A 24,440-nucleotide genomic window follows, 5' to 3' on the forward strand; every position below is an offset into this window, starting at 1 on the left:
GCGTTTTAAAATTGTGCACATCATCTGTTTCTAATGTCTTTAAAAAAAAGGTCAACTTGTGGCAACAGACCAATAAAAACCTCTCCCCCTCCTCCTCCATCTCCGGCTCTACCCTCAACCCCCTTTCACCCCCATCACTGACATTTTTCCTCTCCTGTGCTCTCCATTTTAGTCCCACCTCCCTGAGAGACAAGGAGACAGAGAGAGGGAGAGGGAGAGAGAGAGCCCACAGCCACCATCTCCTCCTCCTCCTCCTCCTCCTCCTCCTGCACTCCGTCTCTTCCAGCACACGCTCTCACTCCTTCTCTCTGATGCCGACTGGATGCAGACCGGGGGATTTCCAGCAGCTTCCTGAGTCCATCCTCCCTCCCTCGCCTCCCTCCCTCCCTCCTCCTCCTCTTCCTCCACCTTCAGCATCCGGAGCTTCTCCTCTTCTGCCTCCTCTTTTCTCCTGCTCCTCACCACCAGGATGTGGCACTCTGTGGCTCTGCTCCTCTCTGGATTCTCTGCTTTAATCCACGGTGAGCCTGAACGCCTCTCTCTCTGTCTTTCTCTCTGGTTTCGGGGGATCAGAATTGCAGCGCGGCACTTTGGTCTCAAAGTGCCAATTTATAGGGAATTCAGGAATTGGATTTGTCTTGTTGATGCTGATATGTGAAGTATTTGCCGGAATAAGACATTAAAAATAGAGGAGAAAAGAACTCCAGGAGAAGAAAAGTGAGAATCTGGCTCACCTGTTTGCTTTCTTGTTTACATTTCTGGGATTTTTGTGTTTTTATGTGTCTGGATATATATGCTGAGTTGACCTGAGGGTTGGACGTGTCTACATGAGATGTTTAAACAGGCAGATCGATTCTGTGCAGCAAGGCAGATGACAGAAACAGTGTGTCTAAGAATCTGAGCAGTCATAACATTTCATCACTCCCTCTTTCTATGTGCATGGCAGGGGGGGATCTCACCTCCACAGGAAACAGGTCACAGATCAGTTGAATGTGCTCGTATAGATCCCATATCGCCTTCTCCTGTTGTGTTGTGGACGCGTTACTGCAGCCGAGCTGACGGGGCTCCCAGCAGCAGAAGTGAATCTAAAAGGCTGACAGTTTGATGACAGAGCCGAGAGGAGAGGAGAGCGGCTGAACTTTCCCTACAGGCACAAGTAGCAGCAGTGAGATGCTTTTTCAGATTGTTTGTGTTTTTAAGAGTATGCTTTTAGATCAGAAAGTCAAGCAAAGACAAGACAAAAGTTTCAGACAATACTGTTCTGTTCTGCTGCAGACTGGGCTTCAAAGAGGCTAGATTTAAGGGAACATCCAGGGCTTTTCCATCACTTTGCGTCACATGAAACCATCTCTCAGCTCCATGAGTGTCTGAACATTTCTGCCACCGCTCTACTGGGACTTAAACCTGTTATGTTCTTAGCACCAGAGCCCCTTGAACCCTTAAATCCGCCACAAATAAGCTTCAAAGTGAGAAACAAAAGGCATCCTCCACATTGTTTCGACAACATCTCGCATTCAGTATGTTCTGCATCTGCTTTTCTAGCACTTCATCGAGCTTATATAACACCAGACTGAGTGAAAACCTCGAATACGAGACCTCATTTTTTTAATTGCTTTGCTGTTGCTGCAACTGGAGAAATACATGTTTTGAGCATCATTTTCTCGTATTAATTCCCAGTACTTCAAATTCAAACCTCTGGATCTCAGCTAGAATATTAAATAACGCATCATAAAAATGCAATAGTTTAGATGAAGTTTGGCTGTGTTTTGGTCGGATAACAACACATCCTTTACATTTTAAACTGGTCTGCACATTTGTGATTCACACGACAGTCTGCTTACACTCCAAGTCCAGCCAATTAGTCTTTAAACATCTCTATTCCAAATTTTTTGTGTATTACATCTGAGCATTTCAAACCAACCTAATTATACGTTCATTAGAGCCAATTATGTCCTAATAAGGTTTCCCACTACTTCTAATTAGATTACTTTTTGTTTACTGACTGCTCTGTGCTCTCTCCCTGACTCTTCCTCCTGTTCGTCGATTTCCATCTACATTTTTTAATATTAATGTAAAATATTTAAATCCGACTGAGGAGCAGGACCTCGTCTACATATTTCATCCTTCAAAACCATAAAAGTCAAGATAAGTGTGAGTAATGTTTTAAAAAAAGGATCATTTAAAAAAAATTCTGCTAATTTCATCAGAAAATCCCATTCCTCTCTCTTTTCTGTATAGCGTTTCTTTTTTAGTCTTGTTCTTCGGGTATTTATAGATAAGGAAGTTCAGTTCCTGAGGGCTAAATCTTCTGATTTGATCAGCAACATGTTTTTTTTCCCTCTTCTATTTTCAGCATCAGTCCCTGCCTGACTGTACTCCAACCCCAAAGTCTCATTTGATTCCTCAGTGAGGTTTTTCTTGGAGATTTTCCTTAAAGGCTGAAGCCGTTTTTATTCATTTCACAGGAAACTCAGACTTAATCTGTCATTGAGCCCTTTTTATGCATCCATCATTAATAACCTTTTAATATATAACCGTTTTGTTACTGTGCAGTGCAACTTGCCCTCACTTATCTAAATCATATATTTTTCTGCCTTTACCAGTGTCCCTGCAGGGTCCCCACCAGAGGAACCTACTGAAGAACCTCCTGAAGGACTACAACCGCATGGAGCGGCCGGTGGGCAACGACTCCCACCCTCTCACTGTCGTCTTCTCCCTCAGCATGATACAGATCATGGACGTGGTAGGTTTCTTTTCACCCCTCATCATCCAGCAGTAGTTGTTTTGCTGCTGAATTACAGAGTGTGACAAAATATACTTTTAATATTAAAGTATGATGTTTTTAATCTGCTTTATTAAGCTTTTTTCCCCCCTTGGACAACAATATGATTCTTCAGCCTCTAGTCTTGTTTTGGTAATAAATATGGAAATTAGCCTGAAAAAAAAGAGAATTAAAATCATAATTTTGTTCCAAGCTTGTTACTGAGTTAATAACAATGCTGACTGGAGGTTTTTATATATATATATATATATATATATATATATATATTTGTGGATTTATTTGTGGATTTGGAGGTAAAATGGAAACTTGTAATCTTTTATAATGATGCAAAATAATGTTTTACACTTTGGCCTGTGATTTATAGAAGTAATGATTTCTAGATAAGAAATGAGCTAAAAATGCTTTAAATGTTCTGCAGGATGAGAAGAACCAGGTGCTCACCTCTAACATGTGGCTCCGGATGGTAAGGATGAATGAATTTTCAGCTATTATGGCTGGAGGTTATTTTTATCTGAACTAGTTTACACGGTCTTTAACATGTAAATTATAATCATGAGTTACACTCTGTGAGCCTCATGATAATATCTTTAAATTTTAAAAGAAAGTGGAGCTGTTATAAAACAGTAAGGAGATATAGAGAAGGAATATTTTCTCTGAATGATTTGATTTATGTCTGTGATTTTTTCTCTGACATCTAAACTGAAAATAGATCAAGCAGCTTGTCAGTACTGCACTGCAAAAAAGCCAACTTGTATTTTTTGGCCTAAAACAGTGACTTAAGTTGGTAAAACTTGGAAACATAAATTATTGACATTTAGGGCAATAATGTAAGTTAGCACAACAAAGGAAGCCAGTTGTATGTTAAAAAACAAGTTTGTGAGTTGTTGTGACTTATATCTTTAAGTTGGGGTTCAAAACAAGGGAAAATAGTTCTGCTAACTCTTATTTCTTTGTTGTGAAATTCGGTCATTAGCGAAAGCTAGCAGCTAACTGATGCTAGCGGCTAACTGATGCTAGCGGCGCTGCTTGTTACAGCTACAAGAGTAGCCGTTAGCGTATCAATGCTAACTCAAAATTGTGGTCACAACATTATCTGACATTTCATAGTGGCGTTACAATCGTGCCAATTCAGCACATTGCAGAAGTTAGCAGAAGTAAGGATAAAAAGTTATTACAATGTAAAATCATAAGTTAGTACTTAGTTATAACTTTGACAAAAATCTGAATTCAGAGTTGAGCAAACTCAAAAACAAAACTTAAAATATTTAGTTTAATTGTCCAACTTAAAATTTTATCGAAGTTTGTTGCCTTGAAATTTTGAGTTCATCCAACTTTTCTTTTTTTGCAGTGTGTCCTCCACTGTAATTCAGGTTGTTTCTGTCTGTGTGTTAAAGAGTTGGTTCGACCACTACCTCCAGTGGAACCAGAGTGAACATCCAGGTGTTAAAAACCTGCGCTTCACGACAGACCAGGTGTGGACCCCAGACATCCTGCTCTACAACAGGTAAAACACGCATAAACACCTCAACACACACGCCTCATATTAGGGCTGGGCGATATGGACCAAAAGTCATTTCCCGATATATTTAGGCTGAATATCAATATTCGATTTCTATCCCGATTTTTTATTGCAAAATGAGAGCAAATGTTCAGTCAAAGTCAAATATGACATGTCACAAGTAATTTTATTGAAACCGTTTATTTAAGTGAACATAAATACTGCATAACAACAGGAGTACCTTTTTAAAAAAAATCAAAGCTCCATAAACTAAACATTTAAATAAAAAAAAAAAATCTTAATTAAAAATAGCCTAGGAGATAAAATAGGCCAATCTTTTTCTGAATTAAATACATTAATATGAGAAAAGAATAAGGAAAATTACAAAATAACTTAATATGACAAACCCTAGTAAGGGCAGCATTTATATATAAAGAAAAGAAATTGAACTATATCAGTGTGATATGGTCTAATTCCATATCACATTTAAGAATATATCGATATATCGCCCAGCCCTACCTCATATATACACATTATATTCCAACAAGTAGTGTCACTTCCTCCCCTGTCCTTCCTCAGTGCAGATGACGACTTTGACTCCACCTTTAAGACAAATGTTCTGGTGAACTCCAGCGGCTACGCGGAGTATCTGCCTCCAGGTGAAACTCTTCTTTTCTTCATTCATTCCTTCTCTCACTATTCATCTCTTTCCCATCACTTCGTCATCCCCCTGTGGTGCAATAGCAGCATTTTGCTCTGCAATCCCTGCATGTCTCCTCTGTTTGTACATTTGATATTAATATTTTATCAGTATAAACAGCATCTTTTACTCACTGCTTACACATTCCCAGCGCTGTGAGTAACACCTATAAATAGGAGGCGCTTACTTCCTCCGTTTCCTGTCTTAACCCAAACGCAAGAGCCGTGCAAGTGTGAAAGTAACGGCTCCTCTGGGTTTCCACGGGTCTTTACTTTGTATTTTCTCAGTCGTTTCTCTATACGCCAGATTACAGCGGGCTGAGATTGGATCCCAGGTGTTAGCGGGGGCTGAGTTGAAATGGCTTTCTGAAGTAAAAGTCGAGGACTGCGAGCTCAGAAAGCCACCCTATCAATTCTATTCAGCAGCCATGTTTATTAATAGGCTGCTGCTGAATGTAAATACAGCTCCCTAATGCTGCAATTTGGATCGGAGCCAATTAGGGAGAGAATAAAAAGAAAATGGTGCTCTGCTTTGGTAGAATAAAGAGGAGAGGTTTTACTACAATGAGAAAGAGAACAGGGAGTAAATAGAGAAATGTAGAAGATAAAAAGGAAAAAGAACAAGCAAGCTTTTTAGACACGCTCACACAAGCCGGGTTGCAATTCCTGAGGTCTTTTTGGGCTGTTATTACCAGTAAATAAAAGACAACAGGTCTGTGGGTGGCAGGGATGGAGCAGGAGCTTTGACACACGGTAAATAATTCAAAGGCGGAGGATCTCAGGTGTTGGCTGCACACTATCATTTGCAGGAAAACCTCTCACAGCTGCAGAGTTAAACGTGTTATGTTTGGGTTTAATGGTATAACGCGAGATAAGCGCGTAACAGAGGTTTTAGCTCATATCTTGATTGGGTGACATTTGCAAACGGGGGAAATCTTGTCTCCGGGTCTTGTAATGCCTTCTTGGGAAGTGATTTTCAGAATGATGGAGTTTTATTTTGGGAGTCGTGCGGCAAGAGAGTGAGAGAGATTATTCCAAGCTGCAGTAAAAAAAAAAATCCAGGTGTCGTGTTTGTGAGCGTTGCTTCAAGGTTACTGGATATCTGAGAGAGGCAGGGTACAAAATTATACTTTGAATGAAGGAGTGCGGATCAGTGAAGTGCAGGCAGATGGAGCTACTTTTACCTGATTAGTGCAATTTAGAGTTTAGTGCCTCAGAAGTTCATAACAGGAGTAATTATAAAGACATCCTCCCCATGAAGCAAGGGCAAGAACTTGGTGTCAGTATCAGGGGAGAGCACAGGGAGGAAATTTACAGCTACTACTTAATTTGATGTCATTTTTGTGATCAACCTCTGCCTTGAAACAAGCCCTCAACCTGCTAACCTCCTTTCTCCAAACTCTGCTTTCATTCCAGTCTGAAGGCTGATTTGCATGCCTCATAATGAATGTCTTTGAGCGCTGTAAGGCTTCATTGACATTTTGGTTCTGCGAGCGTCTGAACGTCTCAACAAGGCTTGATTCGTTTATTTCAGTAATTACTTTTACGAGCTTGCCAGCGACCACCGCGAGGATCATTGTGATTCTTCATTTTGGGGCTGGACACCAGCGTGCAAGTGGGTCTTTGTCTGTGATTTTGTGCTTGTGTGTGCCCACGCATATGCATGTGAGTGCATTTATTTTGCATAATAAAGCGGTAATCTGATTAGAGCACGGTGAACAATCTCATTTTTCAGTGTCGCTGTTGATGTTTCCCTCTCTGGCCTATAGCTAACAGCTGTGTGTGCAGAGCAGAATATCTAAAAACCTGCTGGTGACAATTCTACTGCCAAGTTTTTTTTATACAAGTTTCTTTGATGGAAGGTAGTTTCTAATCTAGTATTTGCTTTCACTTCTCCAGCTCCCAAACTCAATTTCAAGAACAGTAAACTCTCTGTAGACTTGCACAATGTTAATAAAAATCTGATTACAGCGCACACTCACACCATTTTCTATATAAAATCTGAGGTTCTTGAGTTCAGAACTTAGTCCTTGGAGTTGGCTAGATATGAAATGAATGACTGATTCTTTCTGACAAGCAACTTGATATTCAGGACAGGTTTTCTGCATAACACAAGTGGTCCTCAGGGTAATCTTTCCCTTGTCACCTCTGTTCTGAAACTGCAGGGGTCAATGCTGTCATTTAGTCAATTGATTGCAGAGCTTTAACCCCCTGCCTTCTTTTCTTTTGTTCTCTTTTGTTATTTTCTCAGGAATCTTTATGAGCACATGTAACGTGGACGTCCGCTGGTTCCCTTTTGACATTCAGAAGTGTGAGCTGAAGTTCGGCTCTTGGACGTATGACGGCTGGCTGCTGGATCTCCAGATGAATGATGCCGACATCTCAGGCTACATGCCCAATGGAGAATGGGACTTAATCGGTAAGTGCGGTGAAACCTTTGCATGTAAAACATCCAATCTTAAATCAACATGTTGAACTTCTCCCTGTGTCCATGTACTTCCAGGAGTTCCTGGCACCAAAAACGAGGTCTTCTATGATTGTTGTAAGGAGCCGTACCCGGATGTGACGTTTGTTGTGACAATACGGCGGCGGACGCTCTACTACGCCCTGAACCTGCTCATCCCCTGCGTGCTGCTGTCTTCCATGACGCTGCTCATTTTTGTCCTGCCTGCTGACTCTGGGGAGAAGATCTCACTGGGTGAGTGAATCAGAAAGAGCAATAGTGGAGGAAATAGGTGGACAAAAGGCAGCTGTAGTGGAACGAAAGGTCACAAGAAGTGGAAATTTAGGAGTTGTTAGTTTGGAGAATTTGCCTATTTTGTCATTACGTGTCTGAGGTTGATTCCTCTTTCCATATATATATATATATATATATATATATATATATATATATATATATATATAATTTACTCTTAAATGTACCTTTTAGAGTTTTTGATCAAAAGCAGCACTATGGATTTTATAATTGGGCTCCACACAGACAACACATAAATGCACACATTCCTGCCAATGGTTTTCACAATATTCCACGAGTCTACAGTACATTTGGCAGTAACTCGCCATCAAAGGCAGAGAAGAAAAAAAAAACGGCTCACTTGTAAGCACAGATCTTTCTACTTTTCAGAAAAAATCTGCTTTACAAATGTTTTATGAGAAAAGAGTAGACATTCACACAGCACACATTTCTGTAGTAGTAAGCATCTGTGCATCAGCGCTGACAATGGATTGAGCCTGAAGGCTCATCAGTTTTTGTTGCAGTGACGACTGTTGCTGTGCAGCCTCACTATGGAGTGACAGTCCCTCCTGCAGTATTTTTAACAAAGATAATAAAGACGATAATCTTGCTTTATACTGTATGCTTCACATCTATAATCATTTCATATATAAGTTACATGACTGATAACTTGACATGCTAGATGTTTTGTTATAGAGAAACACATGATAATCATTGTAAACTGTTTAGAAAAGGACAGACACTTTTGATAAAGCATCTATTTATCTTGGCTGTCACAGACAAGAATGAAAACCATATTTTCTACCACAAAGCATCAGTGATGCTTTTTGCTCTTCTTTCAATAAAGAAATACTCTCCAGTTCTGATATAAGTAATGCTATTACCGCATCCATACGATCCCCTATAGGTGCTGCTACGGTTGTTTTGAAAATAACTGTCCAAGTCGTCACACGCACTTATAGCTACGCCTGTAAATAGATCATCACAGGACATCGACTGATCCAAAGCACAAAAGCATTACATAAAGCCTGACAACATGGATTTTCCAGACAACTCTTATGTGATCTAATAATAAGACAAGAATCCAGCTGCAGTACAAGGTAACATGACTGTATTAAAGGAAAGTAAAAACAACCTCAGACACTACACCAAAAAACCCCCATCATGTACAGGCAAGGTGCATCATCCGGAGAGGTAAACCAGGAAGATATTCAGGGCACCACCCAAAACATTTTGGAAAAAGGCACCCCAATGGCCACACAAATTGGCACATTTTGCAAAGACATAAACCCACCTAAACCTCCTATAAAGGGGCTATATAGTACACAATCGCTGTCCCCAAACCACGCTAAGTGGGGCTAGGGTTGGGTCCCAAACTTTGTACTTTGGTCATTTAAATCCATCTGTACCTGAGAGTGCATCTCGTTGAGACAGTTATTGTTTACTCCCAGCATGTTGGCGAAATGATTGTATCTAGATATAGACATCTATTAGACATCTACGTATAGATATCTATCACAAGTCAATTAGAAGTCTATTAGACATATATGTATAGACAGCTTTTAGACATCTATAGCTAATGTCTATTAGATGGTCATTAGATGTCTATGTTTACAGGTTTTTAGATATTTTTACGTATAGACGTCTATTAGATGTCTGTTAGACATCTAGGTATAGAGGTCTATTAGAAGTCCATTAGACTTCTAGGTATAGAAGTCTGTTAGATATCTACGTATAGAGGTCTATTAGAAGTCCATTAGACTTCTAGGTATAGAAGTCTGTTAGACATCTAGGTATAGAGGTCTATTTGACATCTAATCGACATCTAGGAATAGATGTCTATTAGACATCTAGGTAGAGATGTCTGTTTGATGTCTAGGTATAGAGTTATTTTAGATGTCTATTAAAAGTCTATTAGACATCAACATATCAAGGTCTATTAGAAGTCTATTAGACGTCTACATATGGAGGTATATTAGAAGTCTATTAGTCATCTAGGAATAGATGTCTATAAGAAGTCTATTAGACGTCTCGGTATGGACGGCTGTTGTCTGATATGGATGATGTCATGATGAATGTTATTATTGCACTTATATTCACAACTGACTTCACATTTTGGTTATTACAGAGAGAGTTAAATGTTGGGTACTGGTACAGGGACTGAATCCCGGTATCGGTAGTGGTTCAAATGTGAACAGTGCCCAATCCTAAGTGGGGAACCTTCTGGCTACTATAGCAGCTGGATACTGTTAACTAACTAACTGTCATACATGCAATTTCCTTATATGTACAACAGGCCTCAAAGGTCTTCTTTGCCTCTTCTTGACTAGGATCATCACTGTGTTCATGAGAAGAGTTGTTTTCATGTTGGTAGATTTGACTCAGGAAAGCAGGAAAGTATCTCTTTCTGAACTTGGGTGCTGCCGTGTGTAATTGTATAAATAGATATAGTATGACTGCTTAAAAATGAGTGTTCACAACAAGCATACCTTCCTAGAATAAAGGCAAATAAATAAATAAAAAATGAAGCAGTGGTGCTTAGGACTTCAGGGCGGGATGAGAGGAACCAAAGGAAGAGAGGGTGGAGCTGAGAGTGGAGAGGGATTACAGGATGAAATAGAAAGATGAGAAATGCGAGGAGGAGGAACAGAGACGGATGGATGTGGGAAGGTAGAGAAAAGGAAGCGCAGACAGTAGAAAAATTTGAAAAGGATAAGACAGGACAGCACAAAGGAGAGGGAGGACTGATGAGGAGGGAAAGGTGGGAGACAACCAAATCGCACTATAATAGGCTGGAAGAGAGAGAAAGGAAGCAGTGGCGCCATCGAACAGCAGCTGCAAATACATTTTAATATGTGTTTCATATGTTTTACGATGGATGGTGTTCAGCTCATCAGACATTAGACGGCAAAGACTCTAAATTATCTGACAGGAACTGAAAGAATAAGTCGATGAATCTGTGAATGAATAGGCGATCAACAGAAATATAATTGGCAACAATTTTGACAATTAATTATTTGTTTCAACCTTTTTTAAAGCAAAAATACCAAAGTCTTGTTATGAGACACTAAAAGTGTGTGGGCGTGTCTGTTTCTGCAGAGGCGCTGACCTCCGCCTGCATTTTCTCTCTTTTTTTTCATTTTACTGTGTTTGGGGCGTTACTGGGCGTCACCCTTTGGGCACAAAGCTACAAATAGTGGACACAACGCAGAAAAAATGCAAATATTGCAAAGTGAAATGCCAAGCGGACAAAACTCGTTCCAACACGAGAGTGAATCTGGAATTTTCTATTACTTTCTTTGTGATGGAGAGGAGGGTGCAAGTTTCAATGTTGTATTAACAAACAGCCAGTAAAAATTCCTGCGTAGTTTACCTTTAATCGAAAAAATAGTCAGAAGATTAATGGTAGAAAATAATTGAGAATTGCAGCCCTATTTCTGATATTAGATTACTGCATTGTCCTTGTACCAGTCTGACCGCTCACTAAATACACCAAAATAATTTTTTTTAAAAAGCAAAATACTTTAACTATTTTATAAATACTATTTGATCAGCAACACTTGTAGTAAATAAACACTACAAACAGTTGTTTTTCTTGCTTTGTTCATGTCTGAATAAGAGAAAACTCAGAGGGAAGCCGTGGCATCATTGTCAAAGCATATCCTTAACCTCAATACCAGGATGGATTACGCAGCATTTCTGCACTGAAAATAATGCCAAGCCTTACACACACGGCCAATTAACCTATTGATGTAATTAAGGCTAGTGAATTGATTAGGAGGAGAGAGCTTACACACTGCCTTCCAGGAAAATACTCTGTCACTCTGCATGATGGAGGAGACCTGGGGACCAAAGTGCCTTTAGGGTGAAGAGGAGCATGCTTTTAAAGAGAATAACTGTCATTTCTGCAAAAGAAAAAGCAACATAAAATAAGCATTTTTAATTTCCTTAATATCCTGAAAGAGGAATCATATTTTATCTCTCTGCCGAAGAGTTTAATAAATGCTTCTCTATGGAGACAGTTATGCCAACAAAGCACTCCTTAAATTCTATCAGTTGGAGAAGTGAGACAGATAGTGTGGAGGTGGATAAATGAAGATGGAGATGACTTTCAGTGCAGGCGGAGTTAGGACGACTTAAAAAAGAAAAGAGAAGCGGAAGTGCTTTTTGCAGGAGGGGTACAGAATGTCAAAAAGAAATTCACGATAGCATTAGCCGGCCATTTACATAAATCGAACCTGATCTCATCTGGAGTGTGATCATTTATCAAAATACCAAACAGACTAATGTAGTTCCTCACAAGAAGGTACTGCGGGGAGGAGACTGAACCATGATATTGATTACTTAACAAAATGTAGTGCCAGCATGAGCTTCTATCTATCTATCTATCTATCTATCTATCTATCTATCTATCTATCTATCTATCTATCTATCTATCTATCTATCTGTAACAGTACCGTATGCACAGCCACCTGACCATATCTTCCATATCTTACAGCCCCTTCCCTTTATTTTTTTATAGTATATTTGTACATAATTGTTTCTACTTTTCATATATTTTTCAATATTGTTTGTATTTTGACTTTTTTCTATTCTTCATATTTTCAATTTATGTTGCTGTTTTTTGACTTGAAGCTCTTGTTTCCTTAATATTTATTTATATTTAGCACCTAGTTCATGAAAGCCAACAAAATAAAAATGATTCTATGATGATCTATCTATATGCAGGGATCACCGTCTTGCTGTCTCTTACTGTCTTCATGTTGCTGGTGGCAGAGATCATGCCAGCCACGTCTGACTCCGTCCCTCTTATAGGTATGTGAGACACACTGCATGTTTTCATGACTTGTTCACATGCTCCCTAAAGAGCTACTTCTTTAACAGGACTTACGACATGCAATTAAAACGCACTGCCGCAACAACATTTAATGATGTTCAATATGAAATGAAGATGTTTTACTGGTTATATATACTGCATGAAGCTTCCATCTGACAGTCACAATCAATATTTGGTCTCAAGTGTTTTATTATTCCGTAGTAATTCCTCGTGGTGTACAGTATAAACTGGCCTCTGGTTGAGCTCTGGTGGCTGTCTGTTAGCGTGATAAGTGCTTATTAGCGCAGGATGCAAAGTACAGCTGGGGCTGCGGGGAATGTCATTAGTTTTGCATTTCTTAATGAATCACTCAAAATAGTGGATTTAATGAGACTTTGACCTGATGATGGCTCTACATGAAGAGTTATTACAACCCTGAGGGGGGACCTGAATGTTTGGGGTAGATTTCAGGCCAATAGTTTTTGTCACATTTCACTCAAAACCACAAATGTAACCTGATGGCAAAGCTTTTAAATGAAGGCTGAGACATGTTTTTAGAGCTGCAGTGTTAGAGGTTTACAGCAGACGGAGCTGGAAATACAGAAGAAGCTGCTCAAATGTTGCTGGGGTGTGCTCGGCCTGACAGAACCTTCTGGGCACTTAGATGGAGCTGATATACAATACAGGTGTGAATCAGCAGAGGCCCCACGATACGATTTTATCCCGATACTTGAATCACGATACGATATTACTGCGATTTTCAGCATTTTGTGATATGGTGAGTATTGCGATGCAATATATTGCGATTTAACTGTTTAACTGCATTTTGTGTCCACAATATTAAATTCAATCAAGAATAGTTTTGTCAAATAAGAGAAAATGATCAGTCTATTCATCTCACTTGAGTCTTTTTGAAATGAAACATAAAAAAAAATTTGAATGAAACATTAAAATGTAGCGTTATTTCTACAACTGCCAGACGCGCATGGTGCCTATAGATTCCTCAGATCTTCTAGTTTCTTATGATACCACTATCTCCAGTACATTCCTAAAAGTGAGCCTGGTACGGCTTCCAGAAAGAAAAAAAAGTCGGAAATTAATCTACTATATAATATCTCCACGCAAAACATCGCAATACTATGCTCTGTCGATTTTTCCCCCCACCACCTCTAATAAATACAATAGAACAGAAATCACTTGTTTTTGGTCTTTAATTAAAGATCTGCTTGCAATAATAAAATATTGTAATAATCACCAATAAAGTCAGCTACTGTTGATGCTCTGCCTTAAATTTACACAGTATGATTTGGTATTTAACTCATATCTTTATTTTTTGTTTAAAATATATATTCTGATCCAAGGCCGGCTACAGATGAATCAGTGAAACAAATTGAGTTCTATGATTGGTAGCCAGCTATTGAACCCTTCAGATCATATTTTACTACGCATCCCCAATGATATGATGAAATGTGATGCAGAGACTTGCCTAATGGAGGAGCTACGTCATAAACATTTGTCTTATGGGAACCACAAATGACTGTACAAAATTTCTTGGCAAATCATCCAAAGCTGGTTGAGATATTTCATTCTGAACTGGCCAACAATGTCATCCACAGAGCTCCTGCTGCACGGCTTAAAACCCCCAGTTTGCCACACAGAGCTTTTAACAGTCTGTCCAGAATGTCACACTCTCTCTCCTCAGACTCTCATCTTTGGATGGTCAAAACTACACATAATAAAGAAAAAACACACACACAATAACAACATATTACTACACGGTTGGAGAGCTACAAATGCCCCAAACAAAAGCCAGCAATAATTTTAGCCATCTGCTCGCCTTAAAATTTAATTGGCTAAATTGATTGCAGGCACAGTGCAGGATATTATATTTTGTGAGCTAAGATTGCAGCCAGAGACAGATGCACGGCCATCTTTGCCTAAATACACAAATCCTGGTCATTAAAAACTTTACAAAAAAAAGAAAAAGTAGAGCCATAATCATCAGAGTGCTGCTTTCAGCATAATTCTTTTAATTAAAAATAACTACCCCGATGCAGTCTTAATCTGTTTGTTGATTTTACAAACACAAAGTGGCTTCTAGCTGGCAGCGGGGTCGGCAGCAGGTTCCCGGTTGGCACGGAGGTATTTAACAAAGGAGGATTTCATTTTGAATAAAACAAGGTGTGCTTTTACCTTGTAGTTTTGCACAATAAAGAGTTAATTGTTTGCCTGTGTGCTAGATCATAACCTGCTATGGCTGTCAATACAGAAATAGGAAATTACAGTGTGTGTGTGAAATGACTTCAAAATGAAATATAACGCTGTTCCGTACTCTGCTCCGCTCAGGTCAGTACTTTGCCAGTATAATGATCATCGTTGGGATGTCAGTCATCGCCACAGTGGTGGTTCTGCAGTATCACCACCACGATCCAAACGGAGGAAACATGCCGAAATGGGTGAGCTCAAACTCGTCATCACCTCAAGTGCATTATCAGTTACATACATCATGCTCTCCAGCTGGTTAAGTCTTGTGAATGGTTGCTCTCCCTTGTTCAGATGTGATGCCACCCTATTATTAATCTCAATTCCACATCATCATTCATATCATGCTCTTGCCATTTTCAGTAACATTTCATCTGTCTGTCAGAGCTACCTGTGCTCCTCAGCCGGCTTCCTTTCTCTTTTCATTCTCTGACTTCCTTCGGCTGTGACTCATTCGGCAGTGTCAGTCTGCCTGAGCGTGTTCATCAAATGCCTCGCCACAGACTTCAACAGGAGTGCCTTTCAAAGCGTTCTGGATATGTAGGCGGATTCGATTTGACTCATTCCCTCTTCTTATTTTTTCTTGCCTTCTGTTTTACACTAAAAAATGCATGAAGTCTTTTTTTAAACAAAAGTTTTGTACTAATGTGAACATAATAAAAATGTGAGATGTGGAAAAAAGGCACAGCATATGCAATGATATGCAACTAGTTAAGAGAACTACTGTTACTACCGAGAAGGAACATTTTCTGTAATACTAATCAACACACGACTGAGTCCTAAAGCCTGGCAGTAAGCTAGCATTTTTCCACATTTTTGCAACTCAATTGATTTATTTGAATGGGTTTATAATTACAGTAGATGCCTGAAATAAGGTCTGTAGTTAACACAAGCTTATGAGATTTTCATGTCTTGATCTAAGTCATAAAAATATGTCAAATTTAGCAAATTTTGAAGCTTTAATGTGTCTAGAAAAAGGCAGTTGCAGACAAGTGGCTAAATGGGACTTTAGGGATTGTTGGGACATTAAATGTTGTACGTGTAGTAGCCAAATGTTGCATTTATGCTTGGGAAAAAATTATAAAACAGGCATTTTTTGAGAGTTTTCTTGCTGAACAAAACGTGTAGGTATGATACACTTTTGTCTGCCACAGGGATTATTTCCCACAATAATCCATAATCCAGTAAAAAAATCCCTTTGGTTTGAGGGAACCAGGGTGATGCTAACTTCCCAGTTGAGCTACAAAAATATATCAACCCTGCAGCACTCTGGAGGGATGGCCTTTGAAAATGGAAAGGTCTACTTTTATCGCTATATGTATATTAACTTGGTTACGTGAGAGTGCAGATGCTGCATATATCGACACATTGAAGGACATTCTGTTGATGAATGGCCTGTTGAGACAGCCTGACGGCCAATTAACGAGCTAATTGATGTGGTTCAGATGAGTGCATCGAACCAGCACAGTTCATAATTGCAGCCCGCACAAAAACAACATCAACAGCAGCAGCTACAGGGACTGTTACCTGGCCAGTAAACACAGTCGGTGGAGACTAATTGAGCAGTCATCTGGACATTAGCTTCTCATTAGATGCCAAACACCCATCTGGATGCTGTTGGGCCAATATGCCCTTTCAGCGGGCATGTAGACTTTTTCAGAGAGAATTTAGTTTTGATGTTATTTAGGAGGAGAGAGAGGGAAATAGATCAAGCTTTAAATTTGTACCAACTTGGAGGGAGCTAATCTTCTTTCTATCTTCATACTGCAGTTTACTGAGACATTATTAGAAGCTCATTGCACTGTAATCTGACAGTCAGTCTCAATTATTCCACAGTTTAAATTTAATGCTGTCTTTTTAAGTATCCTCTCTGCTGGAAATACAGTTAAAGCTAAAAAATCTTCTTTGCCTCAGGCCCTTAACTCTGCGTCCCTACAGGGATCTCATGCTCCTTTTTATACAAGTGCAGCTGCTTTTGAAACAAGATGCAAGGTTGGAAACAGCAGCAACATCAATCCACGACAAATGAGGCTATTTCGCCCAGCTTAACTGGTGTTATGTGAAGGTCAAGATGAGTAGGTGGCTCTCAGAGCTTTACAGCTTTCTTATTATTTTGTTTTGCCTCCTTTATGCTCTTACGCTCTGCTGTTCCTGTCCTCCACTCTCATCTTTGCATATCTCGGTTTCTCTTTCTCTCTACAGGTGCAGCTCGTCTTGCTGCAGTGGGTAGCGTGGTTCCTGCGTATGAAGCGGCCGGGAGAGAACGACGACCCCGAGCGGCCCCCGTGTGCCCCCCACTTGCGGCGCTGCTCCTCGGGCTCGCAGAGCGGGAGCATCCCAAATCCAACAGACCCCACCCTCCATCCGCTGCACCCACAGAACCTGGCTCCTCTGCAAACGGGGCCCCTGCATGCAGGACATCCTCACCTCCACGCCCAGTCCAGCGCCAACAACAACGGGAACCTTCTTTACATGGGTTTCCAGAGCATGGAGGACCCTTCAATGCTCTCAGAGCCTCTCCAGAGGAATAACATCTCCGTAGGGCCTCCACGGGTTGCAGGAAGCCCGCCTCCACACCTCCCGTCACAGTTCTGCAGCTCCCCGCCACCTCCTACCCCCAATATGGATACTGTAGGCTGTCCCAGCACTGTCTCCAGTGGTGGGGGCTTTGGAGGTGGAACCGGAGGGCTCGGAGGGTGCTCCACTGCGGGGATAGGAGACCCTCAGTTACAGGCCATCTTGGAAGAGGTGCGTTACATGGCGGACCGTTTCCGCGAGCAGGACGAGACGGAGAGCATGGCCGACCAGTGGAAATTTGCAGGCGCTGTAATCGATCGTCTGTGTTTGGTGGCGTTCAGCGTTTTCAACATCATATGCACCATCTCTATTCTCATGTCTGCTCCCAACTTTGTGGAAGCTATTTCAAAGGATTTTGTTTGAAAGCAAAGAAGGAAAAAAAAGAAGAGGAGGAGAAGCGTGAAGGAAGGGATGAGGGGAATTAAATATAGGATGAAGGATGGAGGCGGCCCGCATCCAAGGAAACACAATTTCCAGCGGACTGTAGGCTCTGTGATTTGTGATTGCAAGGAACTTGGAAATAGAAAAAAACAAATGGTTTTCTTTGCAATACATTCTGTTTTGTAACTGAAATATAAGAAGAAAACAGATGAGGAAGGGACTACAGAGTGAACTCAAAAATGAGATTAGGACGAGCAGGGTGCTTTATCAGATCCTTGACAAGGTGAAATGGATTCTTGTGGTTAATTCGAAGACTTTCCCCCCAAAATTAGGGGAAGGAAAAAGACAGAAAGAAAAGATTATCAGTCCAATGCAAGTAAGGAAGCTCTTAAAGCAGGGGAGAGATTGAGAGAGTAAGAGGGGGAAAGGGACAGGCAGATGGACAGAGAAAGATAAATAAGACAGACATTTGGCTGTTTTATTTTGTTGAGGAGGGAAGACAGTCCTTCACTCCCACATTTTGAGGATAGACTGCATCATTTAAAGTGATGTGAGGAGGAGAGGGCGGGGAGAGGAGAAAAAGACTTTGACAGAGACAGAAAACAGAGCGGCCCTGAAGGAACGAGACTTCCTCTCTTGTGACATTCGGCAGTCGGAGTAAGCAGTTTGATGTTTGGAAATGCAAAAGTGGACCGAAGATCAGGAGGCAGAGAGGAACACAGGAGGATCTCATCTATTATTCAATCAGATCCGTCTAATGACCGTCAAATTGAAAGACCTTGGATAATCTTTAAGACTAATAAGCTTTTAAAAGATGAAGTCCCCTCTCTCGCTCGCAAACCACTTTAAATTTCCCAGGGCCTTATCTCTTTGAGACGATAGCTAATCTGCAACAATCAGCAGAGATCAAAAGCTCCTCTGCAGCGGCCACAGTGTGCAGTGCTTATCACGACCGGGAAACTGAATTAGCCGGTCATCAACAACGCAATGGCCAGTGGCTGCACCACAGCAGAGGCTCAAGCCAGTAATATCTCATGAAGCAGTTACCTAACTGTATCTGGCAGGTCCTAATAGATCAATGAGATAGACTCATTGGATTTCATATTTAGGTTTAATTACTGAAACGACAGGTCAGGTCTTTAAAAGAACACGAGTGGCACAAGAAAGAGATAAGATAATTCAAAAATCCCCAAATTTATACGGAGAAGCAACATCCCATCACATTTCTGTCAGATCCCTTCAGGGGTTTATAGCTTCACAAGTGATCTCACATCTATCTAAAGTGAAAGATGAGACTTTAATGGAGCTGTATTTTCATTAAATTGATTGCAGTTGATGAAGTCTTGATTTAAAAGGTTTAAATTCAAAGTACGACCTTCAGCCAGCAGGCATCTGTGGAAAATGGTTACCAATAAACAAAATATGTCTTTAATTAATTTGGGTTTGAAGGGTATTTGACTCTCATGTGTCTCTGCTCGAGGTTTGAATATGTGCTGAATGCAAGGTTACCCTGGCTTAGCCCGACTCATGGACGTCTATGGGATCAAGAAGTACAAATCTTATTACGCAATTTCTAATTAATAGAGAGATCAGACTATGTGAAACTTCCACTCTGCTTTTTTTTTTTTTTTACTGTATTGCTGTGTCCAAAATCATTCCTCTTTTACTATATAAAGTTTCTAATACCCAACACACAGTGAAATGTCTGCGTCATGTAACAGTTCTGCAAACAGTCACACTACTACAAAGTACGGTGGCCCTGAGAGCTCACAGCACTGCAACTTAAGAAAACACATGCAAAAACACAAAATACAAACAAATTAAGAAAACATCTTCATCAATTTGACAACACATGTGCAGCATTTAGAAAAAGCGATGCAAACGTTATAATGTTAAAATGTAAATTATCATTATTTTGAAATAACGTGATAATATCACAAGCATGTGCAGACATGTGCATCACTTATAAGTGTCCTCTGGAAACACTATTGTGTTGTGTTGTGGTATTTGCAGCGCGTTTTCTGAATGCTGCACAATTGATGAAGATGTTTTCTTATTTGCATGTGTTTTGTGCATTTACATGTGTTTTCTTGAGTTGCAGTGCTGTGAGCTCTCAGGTCCACCGTAACAAAGGAAATAGAGCCATTTTTAAAAAAGGGATTGACTGATTACTTGTTCCATGAAGACGCCTTAATGACTTAATGATAAACACACATAATCCACAATAACAATAGTCATAAAACATTACAGGTGTGACCAATAATGATTGGTGTCTTATGTGTCTTATAGATACTTCTGAGTTGTTATAAACTAGAGGTTGACTGATGGGGTTTATAACACATTAAGACCACTTATGTTCTCACCTATACTATACTCACCTTAACAATCAAATGTAGCAAGGGCTCAATATGCTGTAATAGACCATGCAGTATCATACACTGTAAAAAAAATGTTCGTAGAAATGACAGTAAAAAGCTGCCAAACTGCATGACAAATAGGGCATAAAAAAAAATGCATAAAAATGCAATAAAATTTTCATGTAAAATAATGGATAAATAGCATATTGTCACAAGGTCACAATTACCCTAAAATAAAGGGACATTTCAGTCTAAATTATAGTTTTTGCTGATATTTACATTTAAATTTACAGTACAAAACCTACTCAGTGTAATTTTTACGGTAAAGTTCTGGCAACCACAGCTGCTGGTATTTTACTGTAAAATTAAACAGATTTTCTTTTTTTTTACAACGGTTTAGCTGAATGCTCAATTCTGATTGGCTGTAGGGTGTCTATTATTTCCTGACAATAGAGACCTACTAAGTAGCTCCAGTTAAACCTTTCAGTGTTCTAAATTAATGTGCTGGCCAAAGCCTTCATCTAAAATTTATTGCAATTTTTTCTAACCCAGAGTGTCGTCGGATGGAGGCTGTAACACACAGGCTGCCAGAAGTACACTGCCCCTCTGCACTAAGTGGTGAAAATACTTTTTAATGACTTTATTTTAGTAATCATCTCACATCCCATTCACTATTCAACTCGCTGCTTCAGGTTGCAGCCAGCATTAATGTTACACGTGACATATCATGTTTTCATGGAATTTTTTATATTGATTTGGGGACATTGACATGGCTGGTCTTGTGGTTTACCATACTGTCAAATTATATTTACTGTTTATCAACCGTATGTAAAATTATTGACCTTGAAGCATAACATTTCTGCTTTCTGGCTGATTCTCTCATTTCATCATGTTTACTGGAGAAGTGAACCTTATGGGATGGGAATATTTGTTTCAGGCATTAGACAAACCCTTTAGTGTAACAAGAAAAACCGAATTGTGGTTTGAGAAAAACTTTAGATTTTGATTGCAAAACATAGATGAATAGTCTTAATTTCTTGAGAAGGTAAATGCCCTCCATAGTCTTTTAATTCCTGATAATGGGCACCTTGTCGGTCATTAACTTTTAAATGTTATTGTATGTGTTCAGTGAATCGAAGTACATATTTATGCATCCATAAAAAACATAATTGTCATCAAAGTGTTGTAAATCATGCAGAGAATTAAAGTAAAAATTTGTCTGATTAAGAAACAGAACCTTCAGATATAAAACTGAGACGATAAATTCAAGAAGAAAAACACAAAATGCATTTTGTCAAGCTTTATATTCAATATGGGATGAAAATAGTGAGGTGTTTAGGTGAGAACAGGTAGCCATAATGTTTTATGAGCCCCAACAGTCAACCTCTAGCTTATAACAAGAGCAACCATAAGACATTTGAACTTACTGGATCAGAAAGCATTATGTGTGTTTATGAGTGTAGTCAGGGAACATTATAAAAGCCCTATATTTCAGTGTGAATGCCTCCATAATGCAGTATAGATGTGGTCTTCATAGAAAGGGTTACTGAGTGATTTTGGACAAAGCCCAAGATTATAAGAGCAGGGTGAGTCATTCAAAGTAGCTCGAATCGACAGAAATCCAGCTGAAAGTGTATCTTTAAAATCTCTCCCCTGTGCAATTCAGCACAGGTAATTGCTGAGTCTCTTGTCGCTTCACTGATTCTGAGATAGTGTCACATTCTCCTCAATATGAAATTTCATGTGGATAGAGCTATTGTGCACAGACACTTGTAACAAATATAAAGGTGTCAGGAGAAATTGTTTCAGCTGTAGAATTTTTTTCTGTATTTGTGAAAACAGTTGTATAAATAGTAGTTTATTGCACATATACGTGCCCATCCTGCGTACACATAACTGTCAAAAACAAATGTTTTTAACCCTGGATAAAGTGTGTTTCCCTGCATTCAAGTAGCTGATACTCTAAGATAGCTAAGCTCACTATTTAGCCGTACATTCAAACTGTAAGTGCAGACACAAAGAAGTTATCCCTCAGTTTGTCAGACCGTAGGAGAAATTCCTCAAAAACCAATCAACCATTTCAAGGATAAGGCTAGCGTTACTGTATAATTTTTATACTGTCTACAAATCCCATGAGAGAAACCTAATCCTATGATGCATTACGTCTGTCTCTCAATACTTCAGCATTCTGTCGCAGACGGCCTCATGCCCATTTGTTCCTACTGAAGAAATAATCCTTAAAAAACAAGTCAGAATTATAGCTTCTTTTTATTTAAAAACACTCAAATTGCTTCCTAAAACAGCTGTGAACTGTGGCACACGTTAGTCAAAGAGGAACAAATATAGCGTTTGTTTGGAACTACAGTCATGGAAAAAATAATTATTATTATATTAATTATTAAACCACCCTTTTTCCTCAATTTCTTGTTCATTTTAATGCCTGGTACAACTAAAGGTACCTTTGTTTGGACAAATATAATGATAACAACAAAAATAGTTCATAAGAGTTTAATTTTAGAGCTGATTTTTATCCATTTTCCATGGTTTTCTTGATAGGGTGGTCTAATAGTTTTTTCCATGACTGTATTTTCACAATACACATTTAAGAACTGAAGCCATTACATCCATGTGTAAAATTCTACTTTAAACAAAATGCAGAAAATTCAGATATCAAAGTGTATATTTAAAAAAACCAACATTTATCAATTTGATCATCATTGTGATGTACATTTGTACAACTGAATACTGCAGAACATGGAAGTTGCTGGTCTACAGCTGCCTCAAGTCTCGATTGTTTTACTTTGTTTGTGTTACTGTGTGACTTTAGTTTTTAAAGGTTAGACACTAAGAAAGCCAACAAACAAGCTAAGCGATTGAGGCAGCAGGAGAACAGAAACTCCTGTGTTCTGCGAGGTAAAATTACTGTTTTTTCAAAAGGAGTATGGTGGCTTTGAAGAGATCATAGTTGGAGATAGTGGTTTCAGTTTTCCTGTGTAAATGGCTGTTTGATGGCAAGGTAAAGCCTACACTTCAACTGATATAGATTTTAGGATGAGTTTTTTTCTCTTTTTTTTTCTGCCATTTATTCTTTCATCTGTAGCGACATTTTCACGAAAAGTAGCTGAATAGGCTTGTGTACATTATCTGAAGCTACTCTTTCAGTCGTCCTCGTATGATCACATTATCCTGTTGTAGGTGTAACGGGTGAGGTTTTCCACCAGTTCCCAGGTGTTTTATTCCCCTAATGGCTATATAAAAAAGGGATATCATTACATTACCATGGAAAATGCTGGTTCCTACTCAGTGACAGGCACACCGGAAGATGCATCCATAATTCATGCAAGGTGTCACTGGGGCTCGGAAAAAGGTGGATACAGACAGCTCTTGTTAGTAGGATAAAAGTGTTGTTGGGTTTGGTATTTTCATGGGGTTTGACACTAAGAAAAATATACTTTTGACACTAAGAAAAATATACACCGGGAAATTATTCTTCAAGAAATCCATTAATGATTAACGCAAAGATCCAACAGGACAAATGATGTTTCCTAAATTCCTGACCTGCTACTGTAGAGACAGCTGAACAAATACTTCATCTCTATACATATCTCTTCATCTTCTGTCTCCTCTCCCTTCCTCTCTAAAGTCAAGTCATCTCACAGGCGGAAAGTTAACTTCCTGCCTCGAGGTTTGTAAAAGGATATTTTCCTTCCAGCACATACTGACACCTAAACACTCACATCTGTACAGAGCATTTCTCATCCTCAAAATAAAGGATATCCTCTTTTTTCTACCACCTTTGGTCTGCTCCCTATCTCTCTGTGTTGACAGTGGCTGGCCCGACACCCAAAAAAGAAGAGAAAAATGACAGAGAGAGGGCATAAGAGGAGGAGAGAAAGTGCTGACGCGCAGCGAGAGCTGGACAGGGTCTTAATTGATCACTCGTTCAGGAAGGAGAGGAGAGGGAGGGGGAAGGATGGGATGGAGGGAGAGGAGGGGAGGGTTAATGGAGGAAAGGAGGGGGGGCATACGGGGTAATTCATCGGATTTATGAGGGACAGAGGCAGGGGAGATGGGTGCTCAGACAAGCATAACTCAGTCACAGGCATCAAATGAAAGGCCACTGCAGTATATCACACCAAAGGAAATATATACGACAGATATATACAGAAATTAGTGGTATATTTTCATGCAACTTTATGTCAATCAAGCGCGGGGAACGTGTGTGGCCCTCACTGTGTCACTCTGTTAGTATGCCAGACTGGTTAAAGAGTCACAAGTGTATTTATAGTATTGTGCTGCTCCTTATTCAGCCCAGCCAAGGCTCCCTGTTTGAC

General features: G+C 39.6%; 1 protein-coding gene across 1 annotated transcript; it reads left to right on the forward strand.

The window, feature by feature from the left end:
• Positions 1-451: 451 nt before the first annotated feature.
• chrna11 (cholinergic receptor, nicotinic, alpha 11) lies at positions 452-19,532 on the forward strand. Its single transcript, XM_059349093.1, has 10 exons — positions 452-521; positions 2,604-2,743; positions 3,201-3,245; positions 4,177-4,286; positions 4,860-4,939; positions 7,231-7,398; positions 7,483-7,677; positions 12,442-12,528; positions 14,876-14,985; positions 16,994-19,532. Exons 1-10 carry the CDS (start codon positions 470-472, stop codon positions 17,729-17,731), a joined length of 1,725 nt encoding a protein of 574 aa, XP_059205076.1. The 5' UTR covers positions 452-469; the 3' UTR covers positions 17,732-19,532.
• The last annotated feature ends 4,908 nt before the right edge of the window (positions 19,533-24,440 follow it).

The sequence above is a fragment of the Centropristis striata genome, chromosome 14 (genome assembly GCF_030273125.1).
Source record: "Centropristis striata isolate RG_2023a ecotype Rhode Island chromosome 14, C.striata_1.0, whole genome shotgun sequence".
NCBI classification, from domain to species: domain Eukaryota; kingdom Metazoa; phylum Chordata; class Actinopteri; order Perciformes; family Serranidae; genus Centropristis; species Centropristis striata.